Here is a 15,263-nt window from a genome sequence, read left to right on the forward strand (position 1 = left end):
GTTTATGAGTTCTAGAAACTTTAATTGCAATAAAGTTTTTCTGTTGGTAAAGCTGTTTGTATGAAATAAGGCACATCTCTGATTAAAATGTACAAAAAGCCTAAAAGAGACAGAACATTAACGAATAGCTGTTTTCCTGTAGTCCTGTTTCTTAATTTATGAAGACCAACATGCCACTGCCTTATTTGAACGTCTTTCCCATTTCACACAGTTGCTAAAAGAAATGGGCCTTAGTGTCAAGTCATATTCATAAGCCAGTGAATTAAAAGTTTCAGGACACTCTCACCAACTTACAAAAGCAAAGCGTAAATTTAAAAATGTATTAAATGTAATGTATAGATATTGCTGAAAACATACCCAAATTACTACCGCTCCAAAAGATGCACTAATTTCAAAAGAAGTTAAGGATTTTAAAATAGCAATGTTGAGCCAGTAAATGAGAGTGCTGCTTTTGATTGTTCTAAGTCGGGTAACAGTCTAAGTAAAACAGGGAAACTAAGTGCCTTTACAAATGTTACATGCTTAAACAAATGTTGGAGGAAACTCTACTTAGAGACGCTGTGGTTTGAAAAGGAAGAACGAGTTTTAAAGGGAATACTGTCATGACTTGTGGTTTAGTTTTATCAGAGTTTTGCGTTCTCATTCTTCAGCGTTTTTACTGACTTTTACTCATCTCTCTGATTCTGATTCTTTAGTTCTTCCTTATTCATCCCTAGATTACCCTGTGTCCATTTTGCTCTGTTCTTTTCTTCAGTACCTTTGTGCTGCGCACCTCTCACAGCTGTTCCTCATATGCTCACCTGTCTTGTTCCAGTAATCACCTTCCAAGCATAAGCAGCTCTCTGATTCCTTAATCCTGTGTCAGTTCCTGTTTTTCTACCAGCACTTTGGTTTGGTTGATTTGAATTTGGGCCACTCTCCCTATTAAGTTTAGGATTTGTTTTGCTGTACTGGCTGCTGTTAGTAATTACTAAAAAATATTAAATAGTACATTTTTGTTTCTAATCCGCATACCTGCTATAACTTAACATTTCAGTGTAGTAGGATAATGACATCTTTTTATTACAACAACTAATTTTAGGATGCAAGATGCTAATGTTAGGTCTTGCATGACACAACACAGGATTTCTTTGTTCACTTTTGCATGTTGTGAGGATGTACGTTCAAAAACTTTCCTAAAATCAGCTATGGTGGATTCTTACTGACTGGGTCTGTTTCAACTAATAATCAAATATGAATCCAAATTAGCCAGCTTGCATTTTCAGAAAACAAGAAGGAACTTTGAAATGTTTGTTATTAGGGCTCCAACATTATAAGGAGACTTAAGCACTGGCAGAAGCTTCAACAAAAATAGTATAATTATAAAGTCCAACAATCCTAATCCTGGAAGTTAAATATTACTTTGAATCCAGCTTGTCCATGTTATTGATATCCCCGTCAACAAAACCAAAACAGCAGAGCCTGAAAGTAAATGGCTCATCAATATGAATCTTTACTGCCATAATGAGGTAATGCAAATGCATTTCTAATGACTGCTGTTATGCAAAGCAGTCTAACCGTAAAACCTAGGAAGTTTTGCAGTTCCAGTTGCAGCATCTAACTAAAGTGTAGCATATTATGCTGTGTTTGTTCACTCGTAGCGATTGTGTTTAAAGTTTCCTGCACGATTGTAATCTGGCGTGAATAATTAACAAAAACATAGGTGGGCATTGCGACCATGATAAATACGTGGAAAGGACCACGCATGGATGAAGAGAACATGCAAACTCCATGCAGAAAATCCCAGCACAGGATTTAAACCTGGGACCTTCTTAATGTAAGGTAGCAGTGCTACTAACTGACCAAATATAAAACACTATTGTTTTTATTCACTAATAGTTCTCTGGCCCCTCACAGAGTTTTGCAAAAAATACAATTAAACAGTATGCCACCTGACCAAAAGAAAGTTACCAACTGGATGCAAAGAAAAAGGTAAAATCTTGCCATTATAAACATTCAACTGTGAATAATTAATTTTCTCTGGAAACTAGTTATTAAGCTAATGTGTTTTTAACCAAACTTGTAAGAAACAGATGTGGTTGCTCTGTTAAATCAAAAGTTTCTGATATGTGTAATATTTGTCAGACACTAATTGAATAAACCAATTCAGATATCAAGGAAAGTTGTTTAAAACGCAATTATATGAAAAAACCTTAAAGAACAATGATAAACCATTATGCTCAATGCAGAATGTGGTCTGGGATAAAAATGTGAAATGATTTTAAATGTGATCAGTTCAGTATTTGAAAATTAGAAATGTAAAATAAACATCAAAAGTAACAACTTTTTCCTGTCGCACAATGGTTAGAAAACTTTTGCTGGATTTCAACCAAACTGATTTATTGTCTATCAAGCACATATTTTAAATTCTGGAGTCATGTAATACTGATTAAGAGGTTTGACTCAATGATTATTTATTATATCTATCATTGTAAAGACCAAGTCTTCTCGAAATGGTCATGTGGAGGTTTACAAAAGCATCCAATGTCAAAAGAAAGCTGGAAGACCAATTACTCGAAACTATTTCAAAAGATTGCAGATTGCAGATTGCTATGTCACTGGAAGTAAGATGTAAAGAAACTTAGAATGTTTCAAGATTATTTTAATTTTGTGCGTACGTTTACTAAGAGTTTATGTCCACATTTAGATCAGAAGACAACTTAAATATACATACTCACTGACTTATTTTTTTCCCCAATAGACAGAACAATGCCAAAATTTGTCAGTCTCAAAGAGAGTAGTTCAGGGTCCAAAACCACAGAGTGAAAAACTCTTTCATCTGTAATCTGACTCTCTCCTTTTCTGGACAGAAACAAATCTTGTGGTACTACAAAGGCTTATGTCACCATAATCAAAACTAAAACCAGTATAGCGATATGATGCATTCAGCTACCCTGCTGAGAGTGATTAAGTCTACATATAGTGAATTCTGCTAAGTAGATGATTGAAATAATACAGCTGAGAGAGATGGGTTGATCTGTTTGTGGATTAAAGTAAAAACAGTCTTAATGAAGACTGATCAACTGCTGGGAGTTTCATTAGCTTAAACATGTTGTACTATTTCTCAGTTGGAGGTTACCTCAGCGCGTGTGAGGGGAAAGATATTGGCTGCATATAAAAGACGCCGACCGTCTATTGCTCCTCTTCAGCTAGTACATGAAGCACAATGGCGTGATGCGTCAGAGCAATAAAGTGTTGGCATGTGTTCTGTTTGGTTAGGGATCAAAGCGTCAGCTAAACCTTGATTCTGAACCCAATCCACAGTCGGGTGTTGGTGTTGAAATGCGTTAGCGCATGCCTGGAGCAGTTATCAAAGAGCTGCGGGTGTTTGTGTAAAAGGGAGGATGAGAATGAGCACCGCTTGTCATCAAATACAGCGAGGGGGGCAGAGCTGCTGACTTATCACGGCAGCATGGAGGTGACTACTGAACTGAGTCACGCACATTTTGAGTTGACAGAACTCGTTGTATTCAGTAACAAAGAGGAGACTGAGGACACCCAGGGAGAAACGCAAAAGAAAAAAATAAACTAGTCAGAGTTAGAACTCCATATAAATCAGCATGGATTCGTATAAGAACTTTAACTTCTGGGCTGCTGAACTGTTGCTCCCATGTTGTGGTCCTAAAAGGACCACAACATGGGAGCCTTGTAGAGGCCAACCCCATTTGAAACCTCCTCTTATGTGGCCCTGACACAACATACGCTAACCCTAAAAAAAGAGTAACTCTAATCCTAACTCGGTTATTTTAAGAAATGAGAGGTTTAAAGTAACTTGAATTTGAATGAAACTCCAAAATTATTTACCCAACTTCAGGAAAAAGTATTAAGAAACCCTATTTAGAGGGTTTTTTAATAAAAATAAATAAAAGTATTCACAACTTTATATGTTCCACACAATTTGTATTTTCTTGAGATTTCCACATAAGTGGAAGAACACATGTGGCGTTTCTTAAAACTCTTAAAATTGTCACCGGCATTTCTATTCAGTCTCCTTTTACCCAGTACCCTTAAATAAACTCAAGTGCAACACACTGTCTACAGCAGAAAGGAAGTTAAACATTTTTGGTCTACTTGCAAAACTCTGAAAACTGAACACGGTAGTGGATGCATCATGCTCTGCAAAAAACATTCTTCAGCTGAGAGCAGAGAGCAAATGAGAGTGGAGATCAACATGGATGGAGCTAAGTTAAAACAGTATTCTTTAAAAATCTTTTTTTTTTTTACAGAAACTGAAAACCAGCACAAATCACTGAAGGAGCTTTAAGATCTGAGAATAATTATTTGTTAGTATGTCATAGACCCAACTCCAATCTAGAAAATCTGTGGCAATACTTTAAAATTTATTATCTCTATTTAATCTGACTGCTACATTCAAATAATATTTATAGTTGAACAAAGTTGGAACGTCACTGTCTGTTTGACCTGGAGCAAAAGTGTTTTTCGATTGCAGCGGAATTGACCTTGGAGTAGAAATGCAAGATGCATTTTTAAATCAATTTCATAGGCATAAAAAAGTGCTTTTAAGGTCTTTTTATTGTTGTACGTATTCTCGAGATTTAGAACAAGTATTCCGTATTACTTGCTTTAGGCTTTGACAGTTGAAACCAGCTATATTCTCCATCTGAGCACAGAGAAAAACTGCAACCATTTTAGGGACCCCAGTTAGCTCGCTAGGATGGAAAATTGCTGGTTTGGAGCTATCCATTCGTAAAGCCGAGCAGATCTTTTTCTGAGAGGTGAAAGGCCAGTCCAACCTGCTCAGGAATCTTGCTGATCGTCGAACAGACAGACATCACAGTCGCAACTTCTTGAAAAGACATCACACTGTGAGGGCACCACACTAAAATGGCCTGCAAAGTGGGGACATTTGTTGAGTAACCGGTTGGAAAAAGAAAAGAGTTTTGGGCCACGAAGAGTAGATTTTATTCATTTACAAGAGAAAGCCAAGATGCACAAAGAGCCAGGCGCTCATAATCTTTTACAGCCATTTTTGCTAATTTTCCTCAATTTTTCCCTTATTATTTATTCTAATAGAAACGCTATTGAAAATTCATCATGGTTCATCGAGGAATGATTGCCACAGTAGGGGTAAAAGTATTCCCCACACACCAACACATTAGCAGCAGGACCTAATGCAAAACTGGCAAAGCTAAAAACCCACAGCAGGATTTAGATTAATGCATCTCTTCACCGCACTTCCCCACACTGATCAGACTTTGTGTATGTGTGTGTTTGAGTCTGCATCCACCATAAACACACACCATTCCACACATAACCCACTTTCATTAATGCAGCCCTTACAGGCCTTTAAGGGGTCTGTGGCTAACTTTTGCTGAGTACTGCGGGCTGCTGATTCCCTCTCCTTTCTTTCTGTCTGTTCAGGACGCCACACTCTTTCCAGCAGTGCCACCCAGGCTTGGCCCCGACCCAGACCCACATCTTTAAAATGAGCCATCATGGCCGTGCCGTGCCATGCTCTGAGTCCCACCGCAGGGCCCTGATTAAAACCCATGACTTCAAACTTTCCAAACTGTCAAAAATCCAGTCAGAGCGAGAGCGTTAAGAGGATGAATCAAAAGACCGAGAATGTCCTATGAAAAAAACAAACAAACAAACAAACAATAAAATGATGTGGCACCAACTGACTTAGTATTTGTGTCACCATTTGTGTGGCTAAGACGTCGACCAGTGGTCCATGCTTCCCCATTGGTGTTTCATTTAGCTTTACGGTTATGGGACAAAAGTATTTCATAAAAGCTGGCTAAAGGTCAAGATTTTCCAGGTTGTGCTAAAATAGACAAAACTATTTACAGATGCTTTGGTAGAGTTTATGATGCATAAAGCAGCTATGTTAGAGAAATAATATATATCCTAAAAGAGATTAGGAGTTTATTACTGTAAGAGTTTGGAGTGGGATTATTTCATCCAATTTCAAACAAAAAAAAAAAAATCTGGTTAAGACGCTGTAATTTCAGGTTGGTGAGAGTTAGAGAAAAGAAAAACAACATGTGCCAAGAGTGCACCCTGCTGGCGAGTTTAGGAACATCGAGACTACTGAACCTGATGAGGCTGTAAACTCACTATAACGATAACATGTGTTTAATAGCTATAAGTGGCAACTATATTTTTAAGAAAGCAAATAACGTTTGACTAAAGATCAAATACAAACTAATTATTGTCATTTATTTATTTATTTTGTTGTTGTTAAAATACAAAATGTAGAATGTATACAAGGGGTGAAACTGTCCATAAAGTTCTCAAACAAAATAACCGATTAAAGTTAAGCTATAAGCCGAAGGCTCGCTGCAGCCCTGAACCATATCAAATGAAAACCCCCGGGATCCACAGATTTTTGTTTTTTTCTTCTCTGGTGTAAGAAGAGAGACCACCCAGGCAAATGTTAGAAACCCACAGTTGTTTTATATGTGTGGAAAAAGACAGTACGAGGGGGACAGGGTGGGGCTCGAATGTCAAAAAGTCAAGACCAGCACATTGCAAACCAAGAACATGAGAGGGCTGAAAGACAGAAAAATGGAAACCTAAAACTGCATTTCAACTCATCTCAGGTACTCATCAGATGACAAATACTATTTTGGGTGATAGTCATGTTACTGGAGAGAGAGAAGGCATAAGGTAGGGGATATAGACAGAGTTCATGTACCTCATTATACAGTGGTCATAGTGGAAAACTGCAATCATCTGTGACTTGCTTGCAATACCTCGGGCGCTGCGCAGGCTTCTTTTCTCTCCATCATGCCGGATTTTTCTGTGTTTTAACAGCCTTGATCATTCCGACTCAAAGCGCTTTGGACTCTAGATCAATTTTGCAAGTGAAACAGGAGTGAAGGCTGATACCCGTGGAGAGCGGTGGAGATGAAACCAAACCCCAAAAGAGACAATTATGAGTCTTCTGCAAGGGAAAACGTCACATCCACTGTAATGCAAAAAGCTGGCTCTGAATCCGAGAAGTAGGATTGCGAGCATGAATGTACACACACCCACTCCAGCAGAATTACAAGAAAAGCTACCCCAAGGCAATAGCTCTATAAAAAGACACATCACCAAACATGAAAAGACAAATTCTTCCACTTCGGGTTTTGTTGTTTTTTTTTCCTTCTTGGTGCTTTTCTCTAGATAGCATTCGACTTTCGACACACTCACACCCCTTCTGGTCAGTTCAGTCTGTTGTCTGACTGGGACAACAACAAGAGGTATGAGACAAGTACTTCCATATGCGGCTGGGCACACATGCGCACAGAACAAAATACACACACACGGACATGCATGTGGTTGACGAGGCAGAATGCACTCCTATAAACCGTATTCTTCTGTCAACGACTGTAGCGACTGCCCAATAACCAGTGGGTAATGAGAGTTTCAGATAAAGTTAGTAAGCTATACAGTCTCTTCTATTTGAATGCATAATAGATCAGATGGTTTGTAGAAAATTATGCAACTAAAATAGTACAAAGAATGTCTTACTTGCATTCTTTTACTATTGTTAGGTTATATACGGTATAAATGGTATATTTTGCAAAAGTATGGCACTTGCACTGATCATTCCTTTTTGCCTGAAACCAATTACCAGTTTTGTTTTGTTTTTTCTTCAAGTCTAAAGTGTTGATTTTTAGATTTGGTCTATTCTGATCATCTTTCCATGTACTTCTATACATTCAGACTTATTTGATTGCAAACATTGTCCTTACAAGATTAATCCCATTTATGTATAATAACATATGCGCCCAGACGTGCATTTCCTTTTTATGTGCTGTAGAATAAGAATGAAGAAAGTGAAAAATATAAATTTCCATTTCAGGATTTCACAAATTTTCTAAAATAAAAAGTGATATAAACAATTAAAATATATTTACACATAATGAGCATTGCACTCAGCTGATAAGATGTAGAGAATCTTACATCTAACACCGGCACACACACAAAAATAAGTTTTTACGGGGATTTGAAGCTTTAGCATCCTCTATGTTAAATAAGTGATTTTGCAAAGATCTTGATTTTGAGACTTAAAATCCAGAATTTGGATTCTAATTTCATCCAGTCTAAATTGGTTTTTGATGAGAAGTACGAAATAGGGAGGAAATTTTTACAACAAAGATCACATAAAAGGAACATTCAAATAGACTCGGATGATCCACAGTCCATGATGAATGCTACAGCGAAGCTCAAGCTGAACTGGCTGATGATGAGGATAATGGCTGCTCTCACAACTTTTCCTTGTATAAATATTCCCTTTTAACACTTTTTTATTCTACAGATTTTTGAATGTTTGTCATTCACAAATAATATAAATCTAATGTAGCAAACATTTAAACGATCTGAAAAGTGCCTAAACAGATAGAGAACTTAATTTTAAGTTTCAAATCTGTGCTTAAATGAATAAGCTGCTGCATTTTAATCACTCTAAAACATATGAACAGCCATATGTCGTTTTTTATGGAAGTGCATTTTTGTTGTTTTGTCTATGAATAGTTATTCCAGTATCCTTTAACAAGACTTAAGTGTTAACATCTGTCTGAATGCTCATGTATGAGTCTTCAGCTATCTTAATGAATGTAACTGTTTCTTTTCAGACTAACGCCAGGGCTTGATGTTTGTTTGTTTTGGGGTTTTCTAAATTTAGCTAGAAAGCCTCCTTTTGCAAGAAACATATTTAAAGGGTGAAGTTCTGACCAGCGTTACAGTTGAGCTGTACAGAGCCCGAAAAACCAATGGGCCAGAAAATATTGCAAACTGGAGTGAAGAAAAAGTCACAGACACACATTTTTAGATACAGACGCACAAACAATACGTAAACTCTTGAACCCTCAAACTTTTAACCCCGAGAAGGGGTTTTCCAACATCGCATTATCTAATTATACACATATACACAAAGAGTTTCAACTGTAATGGCCCCCTTTCTGGTTCACTGGTAACAATTACTGCTACAGTATCAGGGCCACTTTTTTCAATGTAACCTTTACCACACCTCCCATATTAGTTTCTCTCTGCCAATCCTTTACTTAAACTCTGAAAACATTTATTTTCACTTTTTACCACCTTTCAGTTTATTGTTCATTTTGATCATTTTCTTCCATTTTCACTGACTTCTTTCACAAGAGCTATTAAGCGTCTGTTAAGAGCTCCACCTAGCAAAAGTAATTCACAACTAACTTGTCACATCAAAAGTTACAGAGCGGTTGTTCTTCAGACATGGAAAATCCGGAGCGGGTCATTATCCATCGTGTTTTCCAGATCAGGATATGGTCTGATCGCAAACTGCAGGCAGCACAAGGCCAGCGTGGGAGTCCAAAAATAGACGGCTTGCGTCCCGGATGTGGACCTCGGGCCGTCATTTGAAGACCAATAGTGTAGACTAAGGTTTGACTCACAAATGTGATAATGGTGTGTGGTTTCCAGTCTTGGCCAAACTGTCAAAAGTGATATGTATCTATTTGTAAACTAACCTTACAAGTTTGTGTATTACATGCATATGTAACAGTACAAAAATGAAGGTTCGGCATAATTCTCAGCTATAAGTTCAATGATTGGTACGTTTATGGTGCCTTTCAATCAAGAGAAAAAAATAATACACATTTTTTAAATTTTACAATTAAGTGAACAATCAATGGTTTACATTTTCTGACATGAATCTTACTTGGTCAATGTGTTTTAGCATTTTAAGAAGTGGCCAGGATAGAAGTAACTCAAGATTTGGTTTGATTGGGTCAGCTAATAAAATCCTTAAACAACAATGTCCACAGTCCAGTAAACCTAGCTTGACCCTACTGATTCCAGTTACCGTAACACACAATGCTAGTCTTTTATTAATTTCTCCACCATCTAGTCATACTCATCCATGTCCCACAACAATTGTGTCCATTCATACCGCTGAAAAGAGAAGTTAATAGTTGGAGCCAACCGTGACTGGACTTAATCTGATTGCATTGCACAATATAAACTGGTTATAGACTAATCAGAGGACTTTCAAAAGGAAACAGGGGATTACTGCAACCCATCACAATATCAAGACAGCAAACTGGTTGCAGCCATAAAATCCTCATCATCAACGTGTTTAGCTTTTAGTCTGTCTAACAAACTTTATAGGAGCTTTAAAACACAAAGTGCAGATCAAATCTAATTTAATGTCACTGCCTCCAGGGTTCCAGCTGCACTCTTGAATAAACACACAAACACAAAACAGCCACCACAACATACGAGAACAAATATGAGAACACAACAAGTTAGAAGTTCAAGAGGGATAAACCTTTCACTCATATTCTCTTAGTTTAAACTGTAGTAAAATCTTAAAATACAATTACAAATCTTTGGGGATTGTGTAAGGTCAGAGTTCAAAAGCTCCAAAATGTATTTGCTGAAAGACCGCATGACAATAACAAAAAGCAGAAAGATAGCATAAAGGTAATAAATGTAAAGCTCTACCGAATCTTACAAAACTGTCTAGATCAATGGAAATGCAGAAATGAAGTAAAATTTGTCATGTTGAGGGAATTTATACAGGATTACAGGTACTTTTTTGCACACATAAAAATGTAATAAGCATAATATCTCAAGCTATTCAATTTTTTTCAATACACTCGTTTCTAAATACATCACAACTGTGCCCAACTTAATATTTGAGAGAAAAAAGCTACGATTTACTATTATGGGTAAGATTTTAAAATCCTTCATTCGTTTTTTGTGACTGTAAGGGGGCTTAAAGCAGCTTTCTATGACCAAATTTGAAATATCTTTATTAGTGAGGCCAAACCCTGTATGAGGCAGAGAGCAGTCAGTGTTAAATAACTCTGCAGTTAAACAAGATGTAACAATTATCACAAAACAAAGACAGCAAGTTACAGACTTGATATTTTAAACTGTCTTAGCGACTTTTACTAGTGATTAGTGTAATTAGTGTGGTTGCCATTACTAACAGCAGTCTCTGTGTGAATTTCCAGTAAATTTAGCAGCCCCATACCTGATCTCTCAGTGTTTAGTACCCAAACACTGAGAAAACTCTATACATTTTGTAGTCCATCGATTTTCATCACAATAATCACAATTAATTACATATATTTAGCTTTTCAAGAAAATAAGAAAAGTGTCGGGCATATATTTTTAATTTGAAGATTTTGGTTTTCTTAGCTAAAAGTTTGGACACCACTGGTCCAGAAGCTTCACAAAGCTCCTTTAAACACCTGAGAGATGCTGAAAATGGCCCTAACACCTTCAACACTCCAGAATAGTGTTGTAAGAATGACATGTGTGATCAGAAAGTGCTAACATCACTGATCGGTATAAAAACCTAACCATTCCATTAAAGATCTTACATCCGCACAACATCGCAATCTCAAATGTAGCCCACCTGAGGGTCAAGCTAAAATTTGTAGCTCAAGCACAAAACATCCATCTGTAACCACAAGCTAAGATATATATATTTTGTAAGCTGGGTTCATTATCCCTCCAAAAAAAGGAACAGACCTGAACAAACAAACAGCCAGAGAAGCAGGCAGGTGCTACCGTCTCTTTTTTTTTTTTTTTCCTCTAGACACACAAGCTATGTGGTAGTCTGCAAAGAAAGGGGCTCCTGAGACCAGGGTCACCTCCCAGAAGACCACCATAACTCTGCTCTGGTTCCCAGATGTTCTCATGCATGCAGGCTTACATGCACACAGACACACTCAGACCTCCTGAACCCTCACGGAGACTGAAAACAAATGACTCTAAATAAAAAGGCACAAAGCGTTGCTGCAGCGTGTTTGTTTTTACGCCCATACCGACTACCTGACTCAGATAAACCCGCTTGTTAGTCTGTATCTAAGTGTCAGGTATTATTTGTTTGTCAAGTCCTCGTATGTTTAAGCAAAAGTGACCGAGAGCGACGGATTGTGATTCCACTGCGGATATATGTTAACACGTGTGTAAGCATGAGTCAGCGCACGTGCACTTGTTGAATATGTGATCTATTCCTGGGGCTGCCGAGGAAATGAGGGGAGCTGCAGCAGGCCATTAGGATGCAGATCAGGACAGACGTGTGTATGTGCTCGGTGGTTGCCGGTTAAAGGGGTGGGGGGGCAGAGGAATCAACAGCAGACCATCTATTATAATGACAGGAAGCAGGAAGTACAACCCTTTACAGTCACATGGCTGCCAGCTGTCTTGGCAGCGAGAGAAGGGGAGATAGAGAAAACGATAGGGAGAGTGTGTGTGGATGTGTGTGTGAGCAGATTTGATAAGAATTCTTTCTACTGGCATTCCAGCACGTCAAGAGAACATTTCTTCACAAAATATCAGCATTAACTATTGGCAAAGAAAACAAAACGCCTAAGTGTATGGCGCGACTCCAACGGTCCTCGATCCAAAATACCAATTTAGGTCCTAAAAACCAAAACGCTTCAACCTTTACACCTAAAATCACGGATGTTCTTCCTGTTCCAATGCGGGAATAAAGCTCAAATTTTGGCCATATGGATGTGTTTAGTAGCCGCAGCTCTGCACACATGCGAACGCCCACTCGCAGGGACCCAAATATGCACATTTTCGCATGGATGCACATGTGGTCTCGTGTTCTCTACAGACTCAGACCATGCACTCAAAACAGGAAAACTGTTATTTTTTTACTGGCATCAACGCCAAATAAAATCGCAGCGGCATTTACACTTAACAGCAAATTTCTGTTAAGACGTACAATTAGTATATCAAGAGACTTTATCTGACCTATATATAAATATATATATGTATATATATATAAGTTAAACCTGTTAATCCGTGTTCAATTCAACACAATCCACCAGATTTCGACATCTGATTCAGCAACAAGGCTAACCCGGCAGCTGAAATCAATAAGTATAGTCACTCATGCTCACTTTAAAAACAATAAATAAATAAATAAATAAGTGTTATTTAGTTATTTAAATTATTTAGTATATATGCTGTATATATACTAAGCTACATGTACAAATGTATATATTTATATAAATGTATGATATGTAGATATTACTTAAAAACCATCCTACAGATGCCTTATTCTACTTAGAAGCAAAAGTTAATAGCATAAACCTAGGCTACTAAGCAGTAGCTTAGTTTCTTAGTGAAGACATTTTTGAACAATGCTGAATATAGAATTGATATTTCAGAACATATATAAATCAGTACCTTCAGAGAGGAGGGTGTTGACAGGTGTTTGTGTCTCCTTGCTGTAAGAGACAACCTCTTTGGGAAGGAAGTCAACCTGGATGATTTTAGAGGCCCCAAGCCTCTGCATCTTGCGCCTGCATGAAAGCAAAATCATTTTAATTACTGTAATTATATTGTAAATAAATCCCAAACTGTTTTTTGTCAATTTCTAATCGTTTGTTTTTTAAAGAGTGACATGAGAAAGATGTACCCAAGCACAGAATCAGCTTGCAGCTGCAGCACAGAGGGGTCTGTGTCCCATTGCAGTGTCCTAATGTCACCAACAGAGGGAGCAAGAGAGAACACGAATGGTTACAAACACCTTGCAATCACTAGAACAGATTTATGAAGGACCTACAAATACACCACATGTACACACACATACAATGCATGTTGGAGTAAAATGTCTCCTGTAATGAGACATTATACTGTCTTTCATTATGCATCATTGAAGATCTCTGCTTTTATGTTGTGAGGTTTTTCTTTGATTTAAAAGCAAGAACAAATAAAAATTCAGAAAATCTATAAAAGTTGTTTATTTCTTTATTTAATCTAAGTTATTTTCATTTAAATGGACAAAAAAAATGACTTTTAGTTTTGGAGATATTTATGTTCACCTTTTCTCTCTAATTCCCATGTAAATGAGAGCACACACACTTAGGAAAAGCTTGCACTTTTCTCTCATGAAAACGTAGCTGCATTTAAAAAAAAAAAAAAAAAAAGATATAACAGCAAAGTCTGCAAAAGCAAAAATTACCAGCACCTTGCAGAAGCATGTCCACCCTTAAACGTTTCAACTTTTTTCATGTTACAACCAGGAAATATTTTGTTAGGATCATATTGATAGACCAACACAAAACAGTGTATAAGTGTGAATGAAAAACACATTTTTCACCTTTTTTTTTTTACAGGTAAAACCTATAAAGCATGGCGTGCATTTGGATTCATTTTGATTCATCTGCCTTCCCATCCTCTTTGGCAGCTCCCCAGCATTATGCTGCCATCACCACCATGTTTACCATAAGGAGTCAGAGTCCAGAGGAATGCAGTATTAGATTATCCCACTTTCGGGTTGGTCTAGCACAGGAGTCTGTGACCTTAAAAACCCAAAGAGCCATTTTTGGGTCTGGCTAAGTAAAACTCCTTCAGAGTCCCAAATGTTAAATAAAGATTTGGAAAAAAAAAAACTTTCATTTTTCAGAAACACTTACTGTAGGAAGTATGTTGTTATTTTTAAAGAACCACAATTTTATTTATACTTTTATATTTTAAAACAAATTAAAACTTGAGAACTTTAGAAAAATAGGAGGAATATATTTTCTTCTATAGGATATTGATTGAACTATGTAAAAAAAAGACATAGTTTCCAATTGAATGATAAGAAAAATAGATGTAATTGCTATAAATGTTAATTTTTGTGTTGTTTAATGCAATTTTTCTGTGACAAAAAAACTGGAAAGCCTACTAAAACATGCATTTGTTAATATATCAATATTTAAAAACATTACTTAGTTCGTTATAATATTTAGCTAAGATTTTAAAGAGCCATTGTGGAAAGTCCAAAGTGCTACTTCTGGCTCAGAGCTGCAGGTTGCAGACCCATGGTCTGGCAAAGAAAATCCCCCCAAAAATTAATTAAGTTTTGCAGCAGCAACTTGAAAATGTAAAAAAGTTAAAGGGCTATGAAGGATTTTGCAAGGCACTGGATGTAATAGAGTAAATGGGTCTAGCATGGACAAATAATTAAGAGCTAAATAAGGCATTGAAAAGGCCATGCACAATCAATAAATTTGACAAACAGTGAGGAAAAGTGCTGAGCTCACTGGCTGCATTCCTCTGCTGCTTTGGCAGGTAGGAATCAACCAGTTATGGGAAAATCAAAGCGTTTCTCAACTGAAACACACCAGCTGTAAAAGGATAACACACCAGACCTCCTGATGATACATTTCTGAACAGAAAACAGACCCGTCACACATTCAGCATGTGTCACACGGCTCTGAAACAAAGAGTGCCAAGGGATTTCTTCGGCTTCACAGGGTGGCTGTTTTACTGTG

At 37.2% G+C, this 15,263-nt stretch overlaps 1 protein-coding gene across 5 annotated transcripts in view; it reads right to left on the bottom strand.

Annotated features, from left to right (window-relative positions):
- The window catches only part of dync1i1 (dynein cytoplasmic 1 intermediate chain 1), a 60,147-nt gene that overhangs the window by 41,660 nt on the left and 3,224 nt on the right, over positions 1-15,263 (bottom strand). For all 5 annotated transcript variants that reach the window (XM_023345216.1, XM_023345217.1, XM_023345218.1 and 2 more), the window contains 2 exons: positions 13,421-13,480; positions 13,189-13,304 (listed from right to left, as the gene is read on the bottom strand). In XM_023345216.1, the coding sequence (XP_023200984.1) occupies positions 13,189-13,304; positions 13,421-13,480 (176 nt within the window). The remainder of the gene's footprint in view (positions 1-13,188; positions 13,305-13,420; positions 13,481-15,263) is intronic.

Source organism: Xiphophorus maculatus, chromosome 13, assembly GCF_002775205.1.
Source record: "Xiphophorus maculatus strain JP 163 A chromosome 13, X_maculatus-5.0-male, whole genome shotgun sequence".
NCBI classification, from domain to species: Eukaryota; Metazoa; Chordata; class Actinopteri; order Cyprinodontiformes; family Poeciliidae; genus Xiphophorus; species Xiphophorus maculatus.